The sequence below is a fragment of the Apiotrichum porosum genome (genome assembly GCF_003942205.1).
Source record: "Apiotrichum porosum strain DSM 27194 chromosome Unknown scaffold_3, whole genome shotgun sequence".
Lineage (NCBI taxonomy): Eukaryota > Fungi > Basidiomycota > Tremellomycetes > Trichosporonales > Trichosporonaceae > Apiotrichum > Apiotrichum porosum.
Window position 1 is genome coordinate 2,689,407 of NW_021167110.1, and position 20,175 is coordinate 2,709,581.

At 59.7% G+C, this 20,175-nt stretch overlaps 6 protein-coding genes and 1 non-coding gene across 7 annotated transcripts; 4 read left to right on the top strand and 3 right to left on the bottom strand.

The window, feature by feature from the left end:
- Nucleotides 1–1,120: 1,120 nt before the first annotated feature.
- On the bottom strand, nucleotides 1,121–1,206 carry EHS24_006618. Its single transcript has one exon. It is a non-coding gene; the product is annotated as a tRNA-Ala (tRNA).
- A 462-nt stretch (nucleotides 1,207–1,668) lies between these two features.
- Nucleotides 1,669–3,464, bottom strand: EHS24_006619 (uncharacterized protein; the record flags this gene model as incomplete). Its single annotated transcript, XM_028622027.1, has 8 exons — nucleotides 1,669–1,856; nucleotides 1,916–1,964; nucleotides 2,000–2,046; nucleotides 2,147–2,158; nucleotides 2,217–2,740; nucleotides 2,791–2,911; nucleotides 2,956–3,021; nucleotides 3,074–3,464. The coding sequence occupies 8 exons, from the start codon at nucleotides 3,462–3,464 to the stop codon at nucleotides 1,669–1,671; spliced, it is 1,398 nt and encodes a 465-aa protein (XP_028478479.1).
- A 3,413-nt stretch (nucleotides 3,465–6,877) lies between these two features.
- EHS24_006620 (uncharacterized protein) lies at nucleotides 6,878–8,367 on the top strand (the record flags this gene model as incomplete). The annotated part of the gene is made up of 3 exons (XM_028622028.1): nucleotides 6,878–7,131; nucleotides 8,066–8,206; nucleotides 8,283–8,367. The coding sequence occupies 3 exons, from the start codon at nucleotides 6,878–6,880 to the stop codon at nucleotides 8,365–8,367; spliced, it is 480 nt and encodes a 159-aa protein (XP_028478480.1).
- Nucleotides 8,368–9,126: 759 nt separating this feature from the next.
- Nucleotides 9,127–10,115, top strand: CCS1 (copper chaperone; the record flags this gene model as incomplete). The annotated part of the gene is made up of 5 exons (XM_028622029.1): nucleotides 9,127–9,153; nucleotides 9,195–9,227; nucleotides 9,274–9,313; nucleotides 9,364–9,428; nucleotides 9,471–10,115. 5 exons carry the CDS (start codon nucleotides 9,127–9,129, stop codon nucleotides 10,113–10,115), a joined length of 810 nt encoding a protein of 269 aa, XP_028478481.1.
- A 515-nt stretch (nucleotides 10,116–10,630) lies between these two features.
- Nucleotides 10,631–12,287, top strand: EHS24_006622 (uncharacterized protein; the record flags this gene model as incomplete). The annotated part of the gene is made up of 2 exons (XM_028622030.1): nucleotides 10,631–10,849; nucleotides 10,899–12,287. 2 exons carry the CDS (start codon nucleotides 10,631–10,633, stop codon nucleotides 12,285–12,287), a joined length of 1,608 nt encoding a protein of 535 aa, XP_028478482.1.
- Nucleotides 12,288–13,173: 886 nt separating this feature from the next.
- On the top strand, nucleotides 13,174–14,901 carry EHS24_006623 (uncharacterized protein; the record flags this gene model as incomplete). The annotated part of the gene is made up of 1 exon (XM_028622031.1): nucleotides 13,174–14,901. One exon carries the CDS (start codon nucleotides 13,174–13,176, stop codon nucleotides 14,899–14,901), a length of 1,728 nt encoding a protein of 575 aa, XP_028478483.1.
- Nucleotides 14,902–15,103: 202 nt separating this feature from the next.
- EHS24_006624 (uncharacterized protein) lies at nucleotides 15,104–17,419 on the bottom strand (the record flags this gene model as incomplete). The annotated part of the gene is made up of 5 exons (XM_028622032.1): nucleotides 15,104–16,237; nucleotides 16,279–16,524; nucleotides 16,585–16,792; nucleotides 16,854–17,161; nucleotides 17,414–17,419. The coding sequence occupies 5 exons, from the start codon at nucleotides 17,417–17,419 to the stop codon at nucleotides 15,104–15,106; spliced, it is 1,902 nt and encodes a 633-aa protein (XP_028478484.1).
- Between the last annotated feature and the right edge of the window lie 2,756 nt (nucleotides 17,420–20,175).

The window sequence follows — 20,175 nt, forward strand, 5'->3', positions numbered from 1 at the left end:
CTCCATGTGTTCCTTCAAGCCCTCAACTGCGGACACTTGTCGTCTTGGTGCATGCCAAGACCGGTGTTCCGGTGTTCAGGGAGCAGTATCGACTCTTTGGGAGCGACAAAAGTGCCGTCGCTCGTCACGGCCGTGCACTGCGACCGGGACGCGAGACCTACGCTAGTGGTGCAGGATGGGCTGTGGCTCAAACAACTACTAGTGAGGGAGAGGTCTGGAGAGGGTTATCTGCAGTGATCTGCCTCCCTTTCCCGGCCTGTTTCCGATATCACAACCTGTGATGGCGGAGCCATCCACCGTGCACCCGCACTTGGACGGAGGCGATCGACTGCAATGGCGTTGACGGCACCTGGTGGCGAAGGTGGTTGTCAGAGAACGTGCGCTAGTCACTCGCCGTGACCGTCGAGCCAGGTCCCTTTGGATAGCAGTTGGAAGACTGCAAGGGCCAGATACTAGGTCGATCACTTGTTCAAGCCTCATACTCCCAACAGCCACACTCTGTAGACTCCCAGAGGGTTGGATTGGGGGGACGGACGGACTTCATGTAAGGGACAACGCGACCTAGACTCCGCGCGACTTTGGACTCCGACCCCGTTCGGTCTGCACTCACGCCGGAACATCACCAAAGTGCCATTGACATCAGGCCTCCACTATGGTGGAACTCCGTTCCAGCCCAGCTATCCAATCGTCTTTGCCGGCCCCAACCCTAGTGTCTGCCATGCCTGCCCCGCCCCAGTCTCTTCGATTTCCAATGAGACTGACCGGGCTTTGGTCCATCGCCGTGGTAGAGGAAAGTGTTAGTTAGGTCAGGTGGTCATGGTGCGAGAGCCGATCAAGTGGAGTGGCTTGGTCTGCCTCTCACCGGCTCAGGAGGTGTTGAACACTGATGGGTGGACCGCTCTCCGCCCCTTGTAGCAGGAGTTTGTGAGAGCAGCTGCTAAAGGGGTGGGTGGCAGGCAGCAAATCCGGGATGCGCCCAACAATCTGTCGCTGGATGGCACTCCACTGTGTCACTGTGCCCCCGACACATCGCCACCTTTCCCCAGTATGTATGTATGTACCTTCCAAACCCCTCCAAGCAACTCCTCCTGCTATGCTGGCGACCCCCGGGAAACAAAAATGGACGGGTTAGGAATCGAACCAAAGACCTTGTCAAGTAGGGTAGAAGATGCTAATGACACGCTCTACCAACTGAGCTACACGCCCCATTACGTAATGATAGTTTGCCCCATCATTATCTTCCTCTATGGTCCTACGCTTGCATGCATGGTGAAGAAGAAAAGCTAGAATAACAGGGACTAAGTACCACAAGAGCTGTGCATGCTGGCCACAGACCTTCCGGGCCTGCGTTTGGCGGCAGCAATGACGGTAGCGAGGCGGGCATTTTCTGGACCAGGCGTAGAAATAAAGTCATGGGCCAAATTAATAGTGGGTGTGGCACTTCCAATCAACGCGCTGCCCAGGCATTTTATATTATAGCAACCAAGTCGCATAAGAGAAAGAACGAGCATAAGAGGGCCATGCCAAGCGACCATGGCCCATTCCACCAGTCCTTCTCCCCACCAATTGTGTCTTCACTTTTGGACCACTGCAGGGTCCTGATTATTCCCAAACTTCAGGTTTCTGCCTCCCTCGTCCCATATCCCCCAGGCTCGAAAACAGCACAATTTAGAGAGTCAGCTTGACGTCGGTACACGTGACGTTGAGCTTCGAGTCGTCCATGTACAGGCAGGTGGCGTTGTGGTAGCCCTTGGGCGAGAGGACGTTGATGTCGGTGGCGGTGATGTTGGAGCAGACGGTGGCGGACGAGCACTCGAGCGTGGCGATGAGGGGGTCGTACTTGGTACTCGTGGTGCCTGTGAAATGGGGTTGTTAGTGAGGTGGACAGAGGCCAAGGAGGAGGTGCAAGACTAACCGGTAAAGTTGTAAAAGTTGACGTTGGAGATGGTCAGGGGCGAGGGGTACTGTTGTGAGCTTTGAACATGCGCTAGGAACTCACCTCTGCGCACAGAGTCAAGTTGGACTGTCCGTAGCACTGGGTGACCTCTTTGAGGACGTTAGCACCTGCTCTAGAGGGGTTTGGGTGGTTGGAAGGGCGACGGGTGGGACCAGAGTCCCCTTTGTGATCGAAAATGAGAGTACGTACCAATAGCGTAGTCTGTGGAAAGTCAGTCTTAGGACACCACCGAGAGCCAAAACCCGGTTCCGCCACTCACCAACATTGTCCAGGAGGAAGTTGGAGTAGGTGACGTTGTTGACGCGACCGTCGCCACCACCGCCCTGGAGGTCGCCGCTGAGAGCCGAGGGCGAGTTGGGCCAGACCTTGATACGTGCGCCGTCCGAGGCGTTGTGCATGGAAATGTCGGTGACGAGAATGTTCTCGACAATGTCGTACTCGCCGACGTACTGGCCGAGCGAGCCGACCGAGATGCCGTGCGAGCCGTTGCACCACAGGTCCTGGACGACCATGTTGGTCGAGTTGGGCTTGAACGAGACGCAGTCGTCGCCGTTGTTGATGACCGACGACTGGATCGTGACGTACTCGGAGCGGTACGTGTCCCAGCCGTCCGTGTTCTTGGCAACGTTGGCGGAAGCCGAAAAGCCCGAAATGTCCAGGTTGTTGAACACGACGTTGGAGGCGTTGGCGACAAAGTGGTAGTACATGGGCGAGTAGCGGAGGACGAGGTCGGAGATGATCGAGTTCTTGAGGCCGTCAATGCCGATGAGGACGGGGCGGAGACTGTGGTGATGGGTCAGTTGGGCCAGCCAGCACGTGTTTTACAAACTCACATGTAGATGTCCTGAGCATACAGGTCGTACCACGCCTGGCCACTGCCGTCGAGCTCACCGCCGCCGTAGATGAAGACGTCGTTGCCGCCGAGCTTGAAGAAGGAGGTGGCGTTCTGGAAGCCTGAAAGTGTGAGCTCCCGGTCAGTTGGCCGGTATGAGACTCACCATACTTGAACGAGTTGGCCTGCCAGTAGGTGGTGTTGTCGGTAAACTTGATCGTACCCTGGATATCTAATACCCCGTCAGCATTGTCGTCCATCTATACACTACCGCTGGGACGCACCAATGTCGATCGAGTTGAGGAACGTCCAGTCCATGGCCGTGCCAATAGTGTAGGTCGTGTTGGGGCTGAAGATGACGTGACCGCCGTTGTTGCACGAGTGGAACGCGCTCAGAATGTTGCTCGAGTCATCCTTTCCGCTACCAAGCGACTTGACGGTACACGTCTTGGTCCTCTGGGGGAAGGTAGGGAACGCCTTGAACGGCTTGTGGGGGTGAGCCGAGACCGAGGGACGCTGGCCACGGGCTGCGTGGCTAAACGCCGGAGCAATGTACTTTGTCTGGCTGGCCGACTTGGAGTTTGAGTTCGAGTTCGAGTTCGAGTTGCTGGTAGTCGGGGCCGCCGACGCGGTGAGCGCCAGGGTGCCGAGGGCGAGGGCGGTCGCAAACTTCATGGTGAGGAACGGTGCTTGCTGGCTGGATGCGACCCCCCCGCTCTCCCCTTAGCCTTATATATACGCTCAGAGAATCAGCACCATGATCGCGCAGAACACCGGTGTGAGCGTCGCTCAACATCCCACTTTTCCGGGTACACCTTGTCAGTGCTCGCGGCCCGGCGGGCGGGGCCACGGTCCGGGGAAGGCCCGAGATGTGGCGACCATGCTCATAGTCAACATGCAGTAGCAGTGGTATGACCGCGGGGCCGGTTTGGGGCTGCAGCATGGTCAAGCGGGGGCCGGGGTCTCCATGATGCCTAATCAACCACCGAGGTTCCATTTCAAGGTATGTAAGAGCCACTTGTCCTGAGCATTTGGCTGGGCGAATGTATTCTTGACAACGGGCCGTGGCGGACCGGCTTCAGCCGTCAGGCAAACTTGGTTTCAGCGACGCCTCGTTACGTGTTGGAGAGCAAGTTGATAGCACATGGTGGGAAACAGCACCTTCTGTAGAGGCTGCGCATACTGCGCATGCTGCGCAGGTCTGGTCCTCGTGACTTGATTCAGACGTTCTGCCCGGAACGGGGCGGTCGACGTGTGTGTCCATTGGCAGGCAGCGACTGCGCTGCTCGTGGCGGATGGAGAGAGAAGCATTGCGCCGAACTTGTTCCGTGTAGCCATATGATCTCGGCCTTTACAAGAGACCTTTCAGCTTTTGGGTTCACATAGCATGCTCCCCCAGTGGCAGAAACTGCGCAACGGCCCGGCACCCCGCCCACCGCCAGCGCGGGGACAGACCCATCAACAAGACACCGCCGGTTCTTGGTTGGCAGTGTAGTTTGTGCTCTCATTCGTTTTCATTCTCGTCAACGCAAGTGGCAGTTGGCGCCACCGGGTTCCTTGTCATCATAACTTCTCACGCCTGGTCTCCGTCACCCTCTTGCGTTTAGCCCGCTCCTTCCTCTCCTTCCTCCGCTCACGCGGTTCCCGACGCGTCAGATCTCCGAGCGTCCGTGGTGTGGCACGTTACGCATCCACAGCGTGTACGCGGCTGTCAGCGGCCCGACGTTCACCTCGGTCATTGACCGCAACCTTAGTCACGACGCTGATATTCAAAGATCCCAGAGGCGTGTATGCGATGGCTTCTACCAAACACCCTCGCGGGAGTCTCGGGCCGGGAGAGACGAGGCGCGAGAGACAGCCCACCGTGTATGCGTGGACCGTGGGGGAGACGAAAAGCATAGGTCGAGGTGTATTTTTGGGTCTGCATGTCGCAGAACGTATGCTCGATGCACACATATGTGTGCGCTTGCCGGGCGTGTGGCGCGTTGGGTTGGTTGATGACGCTTACACATTATCGGCCGGGTTATAAAGCTCCAATGCGACGTAGTGCGTTTCGCCGCAATGTCGCTTACACATTATGGTCTGGACGATGTCTGGTGTTGCGTCCGTAGGACGCACATGGTGTGTTTTCTGCCAGGACGCCGACACACGGGACCAAAAGAGATCCGTGTCCGCCCGTTCATCAACGATCACATGCACACAGTACACATGCAAAACACGCAAAACGTGCAGCTTACAGCTTGCAGCTTGCAGGCTGTCATGTCAAGAGCGTCAGATGAGGTTAGGTAAGGACTTCACCTCGTCTGATGGTCAGCGCCATCCCCGTCGCTCGCTGCCGCCGCTCACTCATCCACCATACGACGACGGGTCGTCTGAACGAGCGATCCGCGAGCTGCTGGACCGCCGAGGACCTGTGCGCCTGTGGGGGACGCGTTGCCAGTAGTTGTAACACCACAGCGTACAGCGAGGAGACGGGTTCCGTGGTGCCGACATGGTCAGTAAACACATGTCGCGACGGCAGAACCTAGAACCACCCCGCGGTTGTGCCTCCTGCGCGGTCCTCCATCCATACGCGCGTACCGGCGCGCACTGGCCGCACCGGCGCACTGGTCAGCTGCTCGAAGCTTTATGGGACACGGTGGCGCGGGCCTGTATGGCTGCTGCGTGTTTATGTCTGGCAGGGATTCATCGAGCGGGGGGGGGGGGCCATGGGGGGCTGGTCTGTTTCAGATAAGCGCGGGGGTACGTGTTGTTTTGTTTTCGAACCCCTCATCCTCGTCTTCAACGCCCATGACGTTGGTGGCCGTCGAGCTAGTGGTGGAGTGTGGAGCGTGGCACTAGTGCTGTACATATGATCGAGGGTGCTACACGCTACACGCTGCTGGATTGCGCACGTATGTACGCTGGAACGTGGGGTCAATCAATTGAGAGATGCGTCTCTAGCGCAGGAATCAAACGAGCTGCCCTCGATCCCAAATACGATCCCCCCACTTCTCATAAAGGCGCTGCAGGTTGCCGCAAGGCCCCCCCCCCCCCGCACGCTTTGCAATGATCCAATGATTGAATTGTTCCATTAGCACAACCCCGACGCGCCGACGCGTCTTGTCCTCGACGAGCTGCGACGAGGCTCATGCATGTACGCATGTCTTGGCGTGGCGCGTTGCGCAGCATATGTGCAGTAGCGGCCCCCGTTAGCTCATGTCCCCCCACACGCCACCTCTTGCACGCCATAACATGCTGCACGGCGTGACTGGCGTCGGTGTCCGCTGACCGCGCGCGTGTGTGTCGAGAGAGAGAGAGCGACCCAAACACGAGAGAAAGAAAGGAAGAGAGAGGTGGGACAGTTTCAAAGGCACTGGCTGGGACGATGTGGGTCCAGTCAACACGACTGCACGACTGTGTGTCACAGAAGCAACACCTGCAGTCTGTTTGAATACGCAGGCCCATACAGGGCGGCTCAATACAAGGGGGGTGGGTTGGCCGTTTGCAAAGTGGTGCAAGTGACGGCATTGCTGAACGCGCACCGTGCTCTCTCTCAGGACCAAAGAAGGGGGGGGGGGGGCAGGAGGACCTTTTGGCGTTGAATGGGGCGGAATGGCGTCAAACAAGAAACGCGCGCGAGCGAGGAACGGGCCGAGCGATATGGTGCGGGCGGGGGGGGGGGGGGGGGCTACTGGCTGGTTTGCCATATGCCCGCCTGCGCTGCAGAGCTCGCTCGATTCTCCCTGTCAAACACATGCATATGCGCCATGCAAAACGTTGGCTGCACGCGCTGCCCTGGTCTTGCGCGCGCACAGGACGTCATGCCCGTCCCAAAACGAACGACGTCTACCCCAGCGACAGGCCCTGGGCGCGCGCCTGGACGCTTGTACGCGCTGTACGCTCTCACCCCCGTGTCTCATGCTTCATGTTGCAAAAAGGGCTGCCGACAAGCTTCCCAGCTGTGCCCAGCGCTGCCGGTCGCCAAGCGCACACACTCTCACTACATATTGTCTTTGCTTGCACCGACCGAAACGCGTCTCTCTCTCTCTCTCATCTTCAATCCTCTTACCCACCACCACCCGACGCACCCCCCCCCTCCCTCTACAATGTCACAGGCAACATCCAAGACGTGCTTTGGCACCAACGCCACATTGGCAGAATCCTGCTGCACAACCGCAAACGGTACTTGGAGCGGCAAGGCTTCAAGCTGCACCCTCGCCCCTCTGTCCGATGCCTTCAAGTCGTGTGTCGACGCCGGCTCTAGCAACTCGACGTCTACCGTCCAGTGTACCCTCAACGCCGACAGTGCGGGTGTCGCCGCCTTGCAACTGGGCCGCGGCAGCCTGCTCGCCGTCGTCGCGTGCATGGCTCTCTCAATAGCAAGCGCGAGTACCCTCGTCTAAGATGTGGTCAGAGCGTGCTCTCTGCCTGTTCAACCCTAGCGCCTGTACCAGTCTGTGAGTACCACCAGTTCAACGCTGACGAGGACCGTTTTGCGTGGGTTGCCGTTGCTGACTGGGCGTCAGTTTGTGTTTCCATTCCTCCCCCTCGTCTTTCACACGAGCACGCGGCAAGGCCGCTCGTCGTCGATCTGCTCCGCGTCCTCGACGCCGGCAGCATCCCCCGCACCAAACGCTTCCCACCCCAACGTGCTCGTCATATCACTTGTTGCCAACATTGCGCACTCTCTGGTGCAATGTGGACCCGGACCTGCTGGATCTCCCGTAGCGAGCCACAGCACAGCCGGCAGGGAGCACGACGACAAGAATGATCAGACTCCGAGACTCCACTCTATCAACCTTAGTCCGACGGCATGAGGGTGTACGCCGCCCAACCCATTCGCCTCCGAAATACCCAGCACCCACATGGCCACATGCTGTAATGGCCACCGACCAACTTTTCTTCATTGCTTTCTGCAAAACGGACCAGCAGTAATACACGAGCCCAGATACTCGACCCCCCAAGTCGGCGAGCACACGAGCATGTGGTCACTGCACAGCAGTCGCGCTCAGCGTCGCCCCAACGAACAACACGGTCGACCCACCCACACCCGCATACACAACACCACACACATACGTCACCAAGGCCGCAACTTCCCAAGTCCAAAGTCACCCTTTCTGTAACACCACTGCGCTCTTCATTGTACAGTTTAAAAGTAGTAGTCCGCACAATTATAAAGCATCACCGTTACCAGCTCCCCAAGACTCTCGCCACTGATCCATTGATCCACTTGATGCGACCCACTTACTCGCAGCGCTGCCTTCCCCGCATCAACCAGCTGGCAACTAACCCAGCCGCCGCACCGGCGCGACGGCGCTCAACGTACCCGGAGTCCGCAGCGCGGGCGCGGGGGCAGCCTCGCGACTCGCCGGCCCGTCCACCGCACGTCCCGCACGCCGCACCGTGATCATTGCGCTCACTGGCGCCGTTCAGACGTGCGGGGGCCGTGGCGAGCGCACAGCCGTCCCAGCCGTCCCAACCACCCCCAGCCACACCCACTTAGCCCTCTAGCCAGGCCAGCCACAGCCACGAGCACGGGTTTGGCGTCGGTACCCCGCCCTCGATGCCCCTGTGTCGGCGGCTGGCCGACTTTTGATCAGCTGCATCGACCTCTGTACGCGCAAGCAGGCTGGCATGTTTGCGCATTTGCCGTTCATAGGGCCCGTTCGATCGGGGAGAGCGAACGAGGACACTGGTACACTGACCGCCCCCGGCGTTCGGCGTCTGTTTGGTGCAGGGAAGTAGGGCAAAGGTGGGGAGAGGGGGGAAGGCAAGCAGGGTCCAGTGACCCCCCGGAAGGCGTATGCCTGGAAAGACATGCTTCGTGAAGCCTTCCAGTGCAAGAGACATTGCTCTCAGGTGCGTCCTGGAGGTTCTTGTTTGGTTCTCGTAAAGCTCGAGACAACGAGAGACCGGACAAGACACACAATGCTGAGGCGTGCTCCCTCGCGTCATTTGTTCGGCGTGAGCTTTGACGCTGTCGTTAGTTTGGAGTGGAGAACAGCTCTAAGAATGGTGGACTGAGCAACTAGGCTGCAATGGGTGGTGGGCAGTGTGCATGATGCTGGTGCAGTGTGTTTGCTGCGTCGCCAGATGGTGCTGGATGACGACTTGTGCGTGGTGCTTATCACGGTCACATTACGGCCGGAACAACAATGACGTGTCCAGTTGCTGCACGGCGCCAAGGTGGAGGTCGGCCAACCGAAGCTGCCCGAATGACAACGACCACCGACGTGATGAGCAAGCACACTTTGTGAATCGACAACAACACTCTGGGCAACGCAGCGAGCCTGGCTACCGACAGGACCGAAACTACCCATCCATCGCATTTCTCCTACTGGAAGAATTCGACGCCATGGTCCTCGCATCGTCCAACTTCAAGGTGGGGTCTGCTTGGCTATGAGCTTGTGCTGACGCATCCAGACCGAGTTTGCGGTCGACATGACCTGTCAGAGCGTGAGTTACCAAAGTCACTCCTCGAGACCAACAACTGACATGCCAGTGCGTCAGTGCAGTCAAGACTGCTCTCGGCGGCGTGGAGGGTACGTCATTTTCAGCACACCTACCACGGGGGTTGCCGTCTAACGCGCAGGCATTGAGCGGTACGACATTGAGCTCGAGAACAAGCGCGTCACCGTCACCGGAAAGAGTAAGCTGGTCGGTGATCCCCCAAGCTGACGTCCAGCACCTCCCTCACAGCTCCTCGCGGCCCTCAAGTCCACCCACCGCCAGGTCCTCGTGCGCGGCTCGTCATCGGCCGACCCCAGCGTCCCCTCCCAGGCCGCCGTGTCGATCCTCGAGTCGCCGCACCCTGTCCCCTCCATCCCGTCCAGTGCCGGACCGTCGGCCACCGCCGCCGTCCGCGACCTTCCAGGCATGAACGAGGAGGAGTTTAGCCAAAAAGTGTTTGGCATTGCGCGTTTTGTCCAGATTGCCCCCTCGTCGGTACTCATGGACATGACCGTCCGCCTCCCACCCTCGTCCACCAACCAAACGTTCAACGTCTACGTCTCCACCACGGGCAACGTCGTCGACCCACCACGTACCACCGGCGAGGCGCTGTATCAGCTCGGCCGGATCACGCCCGACAAGGACGGCTACGGCGACCTGTTCAAGGAGGTCGACGGCGAGCTGTGGCAGTGGATCGGGCGCGGCTGTGTGGTCCAGGCTGCCACGAGCGGTGTGCCCGCCGGACCCGCCGCCGACGCCAAGCCCGGATCCATCTTTGCCGGCGTCGTGGCGCGCTCGAGCGGGGTGTGGGGTAACGACAAGACAGTGTGTGCGTGCTCGGGACGTACAATGTGGGAGGAAGGCAGGGAGATGGAGGCCAAGGGTATGCTCTAGACACTGCAGAGAGTATGTACGATATACTTGTGCTTGGCGTATGGGTTTTAGCAGCCATATCCCGCGCAGTCCGCAGAGGGCGACGCCGCGCACGCCGCAGACAGTTGGAGACGATAACAGGCCGGAACAGTTCGGCCAACCAACTGACACAATGTTCGGATCCGAGTGTTAACTCACGGTTTGAGACCTATTTTGGTGGAATTGGTGCCACGGACATGCCGGAAATACAAACACACGTCCAAATGTCGGTTCCGAGCAGTTTACGTCGTGACAGACACAGCTGGGAGTGGCAGCACAACTTGATACATAACCGCGCTCCAGCTCTCCAGTGCGCTCAATCCCAACTCCCACGCCGTTATACAATTCACCCTGTACATTTCTCTGCCCAGTATACCAGCTCTCTTCGTCGCTGCTTTCCACCACCTTCATCAATACCCAGCAGTGTGGCTAAGTTTCCACTAGCACCCGTTCATTTCCCACCCTTTCCGCCCCCCCACACGTAAACTTTGGACAACATGGTTCTTTCTCGTTTGGACCACCCCCACGACCCCAATGTTTTCAATCTGGAGCATGTGGTCCAGGACAGTACCCTCAAATCAGAGGATGGCCTCGACCTCCACGAAAAATCAACTGCCGACGCCTCGGAGGTCCCTTCCTCGACCGAGATGGAAATCAGCGGTGATGAGCTGTCCCACTTGGCTAGCGGTCGCAAGACTGTTCTCCTCATGTGCTTTGTGAGCCATCTCCCCCCCCCCCCTCTTTCCCCGATCTAACCGTCACCAGTCCCTCTCAATGTTCGTTGACGGAGCCGGCGTCGCCGCCTGTTTCCTCCTGGCGGCACCCATCGCCGAGGACCTGGGTATCGACACGGCCCACTCGGCGTGGATTCTCACCGCCTACTCGCTCGCGTTTGCTGGGACCTTGCTCCTAGCCGGCCGCCTCACCGACCTGTACTCGCCCAAGATGCTGTTTGCGGCTGGCTTTATGGGGTTGGGCATTCTCAACCTGGTCATCTCGTTCATGCAGGACCAGTATGCGTTCTTTGTGCTGCGCGCCATGTCGGCACTCCTTGCGGTCCTTACCGTTCCGTCCTCGGTCAACATGATTGTCCAGATGTATCCCAACCCGCACGAGCAGACAAACAAGCTCGCGGTGTTCGCGCTCGCCGGCGCGCTGTCGACCACCATCGGCCCCATTCTGGCTGGTGCCTTTGTCCCGGCCTCGTGGCGCTGGTTCTTCCGATTCATCTGCATCGTCGCCGTCCCCATCTCGGTCCTGTCCTTCTTCCTCCTTCCAGACACCAAGTCGGTCGCCAGTGAAACAAAGAGTACCGAAAAGTGGCGTCGCATGGACTTTGTCGGCGTGTTTCTCATCCTGGCCATTCTCATTCTGTTCATCCTGGCATTCACCCAGGCCGAGTTGGATGGCTGGGGTTCCGCCATGTTCATCGCCCCTCTCGTCATCTCACTTGTCCTTCTCCCCGTCTTTATTGTATGGGAACTGAAGCGTCCCGAAGGCTGTGCCCTCCTCCCTCACGACATTTGGTCGTTCCCCAACATCTTCCCGCTCATCCTCCACACCACCGCCGTCTACGGCTGGTTCTCCTGCTTCCAGCTGCGCATGTCCACCTACTTCCAGGAGGTGCTCGGAGACTCGGCCCTCATGACCGGCGTCAAGTTTTTGCCACTCGGCATCACCGGCATCGTGATGGGCTCGTTGATCCAGTACATGCCGTGGCTCATCACGCGCCCGCGCTTCGTCATGCCCGTCGCCTCGGCCCTCGCGTGTGCCGGCAGCCTCATCCTGGCCTTTTCCAACGGCGGTAAAGGTGTCGACTATTGGAAGTACATCTTTACAGCCGAGATCGTCGGTACTCTGGGAGCCATGGTCTGCTTTGTGGGCATGAACACGGGCCTGATCCAGGCCTTCCCCCTCGAGTTTGCCGGCGTCGGCGGCAGCTTTGCCAACGTCGTCTTCCAGATTGGCGGTGTCGTCGCGCTGGCGATCCAGACGGGACTCCTCTCCACCGGCGACGGTACCATCCAGGACTGGAAGGGAACCCAGAACAGCTACTTCTTTACATCAGCCTACATCATGTTCACTGGTACCGTGTTCTGTCTCTGGTATCGCCAGGACAAGATGCCAGTCCATGCTGCGCCCTCGGCAGCGTAGAGGCCTCTGTATCAACACTTCCGAGACGACAGTCTATTCGAGTGTATATTTTTTCTTTTATTATTATTCTGCACTACATCATAGATATATTGCCCCCATCGACATGCATCCACCAGCACGGCCTGCGTTGGCCCGCGTATGCCCTCGTTGGGTTGCACCTGGGGACGGGCGATGTGGTTTGGGACCGGGGCTCGTGCCTGGAGATTGTTGACCTCCACCTTTTCGCGACGCTGGCGAATTTCCGTCTTCTTCCTCATCCAACACCTTGATCTCTCCATCGCTCTCCGTCGCCATCCCCCCCTTCCCTCCCTCTTCTACCATGCTGGCCGTGCGGCGATTGTCGCTGCAGTCGCACGGCTCGCGCTCGTTCACCACCTCGGCTCATGTGTGCGCCAAAGGCTTCGGACTGAGGAAGCCAGGCGACCACACGCCGTCCAAGCGGTCGGCCGGTCTGGAAGGACGACCTGTGGAATCTCGACCAGTGGGAAGAGACACACCGTCCCGGTTCAATGCAGGTCGGTTAGAGAACCATTCGGGACGGGGCCAACGACGTGTGGCCAACTCGCGACCAGCAGAGACAGCGTATCCATTGCAGTCCCGGTCGACGCCAGAGCGCCGGTCAACGCAGCCCCCGTCATCGACAGAGCAAAGTCAGCGACACCTCGATGCACTTCTCTTTTCAATGGGGGACGACCCGTCCGACTGGTCTAGCACCGAATTGTCGGCAGATCCCTCCTCTACGCCATCAACACGCCCTCTCTCCTCTCCCAAACTCACCAGCCAACTTCCCCCTCCCCCACGACGACCATTAGCCGAACCAACGTCGCCATCCTCTCCCAGGCCGAGGATAGAGTCTCTCCCCCTAGCTGCGCAGATTGCGTCAATGATGTCGACATTGAGACCCAAGGTGCACACGGACCAGAGGGCCTCCGAGCACCGACCGTCTCGAGAACGGGCAGAGGGCGGACAGCAGCGCCCGAAGCCTGTCTTCCAACAGACAAACGAGGAGCCCGCCGCTGCCCTACCGACATTACGGCCACGGCCCGAGGCTGCTTCGACACCTTTTGCCGCACGGCAGACCCCAGTCACGCACGAGCTAGCCTCCGACGACCCGGATGCTGGCCGTGCGGCGCTCGCGTCGGCGCTGTTCCAAGCGTTGGGGACTCGTCCTGTTCCATGGGAAACACGCCCAGCTGCCGACGAGGACCGGGGGACACTGCCATCGACAAACGAGTTCAAACCCGCACGCGTCGCTGAGGAGGCGGATGAAGAATGGGCGGAGGCTGTGACCGAACACTCGGAGCCCCCCTCGTGGACACGGGAAGGATCACCCTCAACCACGTCGGAAAGCGCCCATCAACACCCGCACATTTCTAGTCCGCAGCTGGTGTCGCTGGCATCAGCTTTCGACATCCCCTTGCCGTTCGCCCTCGGTGGCGCTGGAAAGCTGCCCAACGCAGCCCAGCACCTGCACATTGTTGACGCCAACCACCGCGTGGACATTCCGCTCTCCAGTCACAGCTGCAAATACTTGCAAACGCGAATGAGCAAGTATCACGAACGGACCATGACGGCCAGTCCCGAGATTGCCTCCATCGCGTTCCCTCCCATTCCTCCCAAGCAGTTTGCGCTCAGTGCCGACCCCGTTCTTGGCCTCCGCATCCTGCCCGCTATCGAGGAGCGCCTCGGTCTACAGGGCCTGTACGCCGTGCCGTGCAGTTTGACCCTCCGCCGCTCACGGTCCGCGCACGCCGTCGACATTCCCGTCTCGATCGCCGAGAAACCCATGATCGGCAAGATTATCGTCTGCCTCCCGTCTGAATTTGAAGGCGGGTCGCTTGACATCAAGCTCAAGGACCACGAGATGTCGTTCAACTTTTCAGCATCCCAGTCGGCCAAGAGCAAGACATACACCTGGGCATTCTATCGCGCCGGTTCGCGCGCAGTGTTGAATCCCGTCCGCGGTGGTAGTCGCGTCACTGTCGAGTATGACGTGTACCAATACCAGACGGATCCGCCCGCTGCGTGCGAGTCGGAAATGCAGAGGTGGAACATCAACACTGAGACGGATGGCTGGCCGACGCAGCACGACACTGCGCTGCGTGAACTGCTCTCCGACCAGTCCTTCCTGCCCAACGGCGGTCTACTCGGCTTTGGGTCGTCGCACGAGTATCCCGACATGTACTCGAAACCCGGCGAGCCCTTGAAGCTCAGGTATGTGGAGGAGACCCCCAGCGGCAGATCCTGCTCGGGCACGATCCCGCCCAGAGGTGCCGACAACTACTGGACCATGGCGATGCGTCACTACTCGATCCGCTACGAAATGAAGAGTTTTATCGCCACGCTCGGCCCCGGCGATGACCCCCTCAGCTCGACCATGTGGAATGTCCCGCAAGCACACATCACATGGGTCATCCCCCCGCGACTCGTCAAGTATGTCAACGGCAAACGCGCAGGCTTTGCCGCGACGCACAACCCTGCAGCTCGGCTCAGACGGTACGACGAGCAGTACATGAGTACCGCGCTCTTCGCCGAGATCCCGCCCGCTGGGCTTCGCCCGCGATTGCTGGAATCCGTGGACAGACGGAGGGCCCGTGGCATTGGCCGCGATTGAGCGCGTCCAGCAGACGTGTTCCACCTCCAGCTGTCCCCGACGTACTCCTTCACATTCCCCGTCTCCATCTACTGCGTGCCCCAAGCACATCTGCACGCCCACTTCATACTGCATCTACACTACCCTTGCATGTACACCATTCCCCATCACGATAAAATGGCCAAGAAGACTGTGGTACAGAAACCAACTACTGAAACATGTCTTAGCCAAACGCAACCTGTGGCGAGGGTTCCTGGTGGGTGTCCAGCTCGAGGCGGTCCACCTCGTCCTTGATGAGACCACCAATGTCGCCGATAGTAGGCGCCATGACGAACCCGGCGTTGGCGAGGACCTTGCGCTTGGCCGCGGCGGTCTCGCTGTCGTCCCACCACACGGCGCCTGCGTGGCCGTACGTCTTGCCCCGCTGCGTTGCTGCGCCCGCCACAAACCCGACCACAGGCTTGGCCACCGTCCCGGCCGGGAGGGCCGACACATAGTCGGCATAGACGGCCGCGGCCTCTTCCTCCATCTGCCCACCGACCTCGCCGACCAGGCAGACAATCTTGGTCAAGGGGTCCTCGAGCAGGACCTTGAGGGCCTCCCACGACCGCGTGCCCGGGAAGGGGTCGCCGCCGAGCCCAAACACGGCGCTTTGCCCCAGCCCCAGGGCCGTCGTCTGCGCCGCCAGGTCGTACGAAATGGTCCCCGAGCGGCTGATGAGGCCCACAATCCCTGGAGCGTGCACGCGCAGCGGCTGGATACCGAGCTTTACGCGCTGGTGCGGAAAGATTGCGCCGGGGCAGTTTGCGCCAATGAGGCGCGACTTGCCCTGGCTCCTCAGCGCGGCCTGGACGCGCAGCTGGTCGTGCTGCGTCACGCCCTCGGCGTACGACACGATGAGCGGGACCTCGGCCGCGATGCACTCGATAATGGTGTCGGCGGCGGCCGCGGGGGGCGCAAACACGCTCGCGATGCGCGGCCGCAGCGCGCGCGTGGCAGTCGCGACGTCGTTGAACACGGGCTTGGAGAGGAACTCGCTGCCGCCCTTTCGCGGAGCAGACGCGCCGACAATGTTGGTGCCGTACTCGGACGCGACGGTCGAGTTGGCCTGGGACGCCTTGCCGAGGCCGACCACGAGCACCGGGTCGTCCTTTTGTACCTTTAGGTTTGGGATGGTGCGCTCGTACTGCCCGTCACGGGCGAAGAGCACGGGCCGGGACGCGGGAGGAGCAGGCTGCGGAGGAGAAGTCTTTATGCCTCGCTTCTTGGCACCCGGGAGCGACAGCTCGACGGCGCGGTTGGCCGCTTCCTTCATGTCGCCAATGTACTCGACCTCGGGGATCGCCGCTTTTTGCAACTGCCATTGTCAGTTTCGGTCCAGAGGGTTTGGAAACTCACAATCTCCCGAGCCTCCTCCTCGCCAGTGCCACGCAGGCGCATCACGATGGGCGGGATATGGCCACCGGCAGCGCGGCGCTCGTTGATAAACGCCACAGCTCCAGCTGCGATCAGGTCCATCTTGGTCAGGCCGCCAAACGAGTTGACAAAGATGACGTCGGCGCCAGCGTCGGCGAGGATGAGTTCCATGGCAGCACGGACGTTGGCTTCAGTGGCGCCACCACCACCGTCAAGAAAGTTGGCCGGCTGTGTAAATGTGAGCCGAAGTCTTCCACACGACGCAGCTCATAACCATGCATGACCCACCCTTCCGCCAGCCGCGCAGAGTGCGTCCATGGTGCTCATGGCAATTCCGGCACCATAGCCATAACACGCAATGTTACCGTCGCCCTTGTGGTAGAAGAGCTTGCCGGCCTCGGCCTGGTCCTCGAGCGGGTGCGCCGGGGCACCGAGCTCACGCACGCCCGGGTGGTCCTTGAGCGCAAAGTCGTCCGCGACGACCCTAATGTTACCGCTGGTCGAGGTCAGAAACCCCTCGTACACCCATCCACTCTGCTCTGCTCTGCTCTACTCACAACTGCGCTCCTTGGTCGCCAGCCTTCAGTGTTCCAGTAACGCGCAGCAGCCCGTTGGCCCGCCATGCCTCCCAGAGACCTTGGAGAGCGGCGCGGGCGGCCGCACGCTGAGACGCAGGAACACCCACGGCGCCGAACCAGGTGTCGGTCGGAGGAAGGTCGGACGACGACACATCCAGCTTGAGGACGGACGGCTTGCCGCCCGTTCCAGCGGCCTCGAGTGTGGGAGCGTGGTAGACTCGCGAGGCAGACAGCTTGAACGGCAGTCCATCGGTCGCGGTCACGATAGAGGCAGTGCTGGGAAGGTTCTGGGATTGTCAGGAGAGATTCCGGGGTGAGGAGACACGGAAGACAGACCTGGGACAACAGCTGGGCCGCGCCGCTTGATTCGAGGTGGAGGTGTCGTGCAAACACACGAGTGGGCTGCTGCGCCGCAGCGCGCACACATCCAAGTGAGCCGAGCCTGTACATCGGGCGAGAGGTGAGTGGTGATGAGGACAAGAGTACGATGTGGAGCAGTCGTTTGCTCAAGTATAGGCTGGGAGACACATTGCACTCACAACCATCTCGCCGAAACCCGCGTCTGCAAGGGCATTGCTGCAGTCGGAAATGGCCGAGCGAAGCGTGCGCAAATCCCACAGATACCGAACCCCGTGTCAGATGGTGGGTCCGTTGTCACGTATAACGTACAGCGAACAGCCGTGGCACCACGGCCGTAGAGAACGTGCTCTACGACAGCGAGTCCAGATCGAAGAGATGACACTGTACATCTATCGACAGCGCAATGTGCATACTGGAGCCCTCGGAGAAGAGTACACCGGCGTCCACCGCGTCCCCCCGGTATCTTGGTGAAAACCCCGAACCATCGCCACCCAACTCGAGTCTTGACCATCCAAGCCACGAAACACTCAAACCTTCGTACGGCCGAGAGATCGAGACACGTCCTCTGGAGCACTTGGGCGTCGAAAGACATGTGACTTGAGCGGGCGCCGTTATGCGTAAGAAGGACATGGCCTCCCCCGATTGCTCGAGTGGACGCCTTGGACATGTGGTCTCGCCCCCACACCCCCCCGGCCGATCACTCGACCGGCCGGTAACGGCCGCCACTTGTGGGGTGGGTCATGCCCTTCCTTCCAGACCGCGTTGGTCTCGTCTTATGCATCTTGTACGCCAAGCACGGCCGTGGATTGACACGTGAACGCAGGCGATCCTCGTACCTGTTCCCGGTAGGGCCATGGAACACGCTGATTATCGAAGAAGAAGGCGCGCTGTGCCGGAGCGATCGAACGAGGCGGTTGCCGAGAAACCGGCCTCACCAGTAGGCCGACGTAATCGCGCTGCGAGACGTGTAATCTTATCTATCTCCCAGTACTGGACCTGTGTGATAGTCAATGGTGGTGAACAAGACTGGTGAGGACTGGTGTATGCAGTGCGGCACGAGGAAGGGGAGGGTGGCTCTGTCACGTTTAGAGGGCGCAGACAAGAGACGGCCACTCATTCTTGCAACGACCGACATCCCCAATCCCAGTCTCTCCCAATGACACTACCTGTGTCTGAAATATGGGCCGTTTCCTGCCTTGACTGGGGCCGGTTTCGTTACCTCGCGCGATGAGGACATGAACAGGCAAAGGAAGATGTCGTCCCAACTCTTGCGGCGGTTGTTGTCATGTTGTTGCTGCAATGTTCCGAGGGTTTGTCAGTGTCCTAAACAAGTGTGAGTCCCTTTGGTGAGTCTTGACGAGCGGGTACACTGCAGTACATTTACCTGGGGAAACGATGAGATCTGCACGGGTGTCCATCTGAGAAGACTTGAGCGTTTGGGGTTAGGAGGGAAGACGAAACGAAAACCGACGTGCCATCACCTGCCCCATCTCGACCACCTCGCCTTGCCACCCGCTCTCCTCTTCTCGACCCGGTAACGCCCGAGCCGACACAAGACGATGGGGAGATGAACCATAAACCTCTCAACTGATTGAAAGCAAAGTGTTGGGGACGAGTCTCGATATCAACACCCAAGAACGCCAGCCCCGGTAAGATATTAGATTTTTAGCCGCATGTGTGACACGCTCGATTGCGGTTCGTGCGATCGTGCGCCGCACGGGCATGTGCGCAGGGGTGGCGTCTGTGCCATTCAGTTCGGTTGCAGATCAAAAAATCTCCTTCGTGACATCGCTGGAACACTGGCGCGCGCCGTGAGCTTGGATATCTGTGAGATCCAGCATCTGTGCAAGCATTGGGAACCGTACCATCTTTTCGTTCCCCCCAACGATCGGGCACGTCCGACGCCTTCTTTTCCGGGAAACAGGTTCACGACTTGACCGGTTGTTGCGTGGTGGCGCCGCACGCCCACAAGATCTCGTCTCCACGTGAGAGGCGTGCGTACGTCGATTGCGCGTCGCCCCCGGCGCTTCAGGAGCGTCCTGTGGTGGCAAAAAGGTGCTGGCCGCTGGCCGCTGGAATGTGGGAGACAAACGGATCAAGTCAGAACTGACACCTCGCGGAGATTGCGGAAGGAGGAGGGAGGAGGAACAAAGGCCACCTGCGAGCGCGTACGGGGGTAGAGGTGTTGCGTTCCGCACTGCGTAAGCTGTGTGTGTCTGTACCTGTACGCCGCGTCATTCGGGGCCGGGCGATTATCTTGGCATCGGGAGCCCCTTTGGCCTTTGCTGTTGGACAGCGCGACGGCCCCCCTTGCATAACGGTGGAGGTCAAACACCTTCGGCAAACATGGACCGGTGAGCAGATGGCCCCCGCCGTATATCGGTCAACGCCGCCCCAAGCCTTTGGTGGGGGGGCCAATGTCTTGGTGACATGAACCACCATACACCGAGCAACACAAATGAGCATGTTTGCATCGCATTCTTAGACAACGACGGCAAAAGTCGGAGTAGACGACAAGGTCAGGCTCATCTGGTCCGAGCCCACCCTCGCTAGCCCGCTGCTCTGCCGCGGCGTCCGGCGTTTACCGTCGCGTGCCGCTGGCAGTTTGCCGTGACGGCACACGACTGTCCTGTCCTTGTCATGAGCATTGGGCGCATCCTCTTCGCCAGCACGGAGGCCTAGATGCATCATCTGACGTCTAATCGAGCCACTACTGCATTAGCTTGAAAGAGTCTGCTTTTGCCAAGGAGCGGCGGCGGCCAGATGTCTGTGTGTGGAGATGCAACTGGGCCAACCCGCGCCATTGCTATCAGATCCTTTGTGCCCGGCAAACGATGAGGCCGCTATTCGACATTCGGACTTCGGCGACGAACGGAGTGACACGCTTGCACGCTTTGCACGCTTTGCACGCTTCCACGCTTGCGCGGTTCAGCCGTCTCAG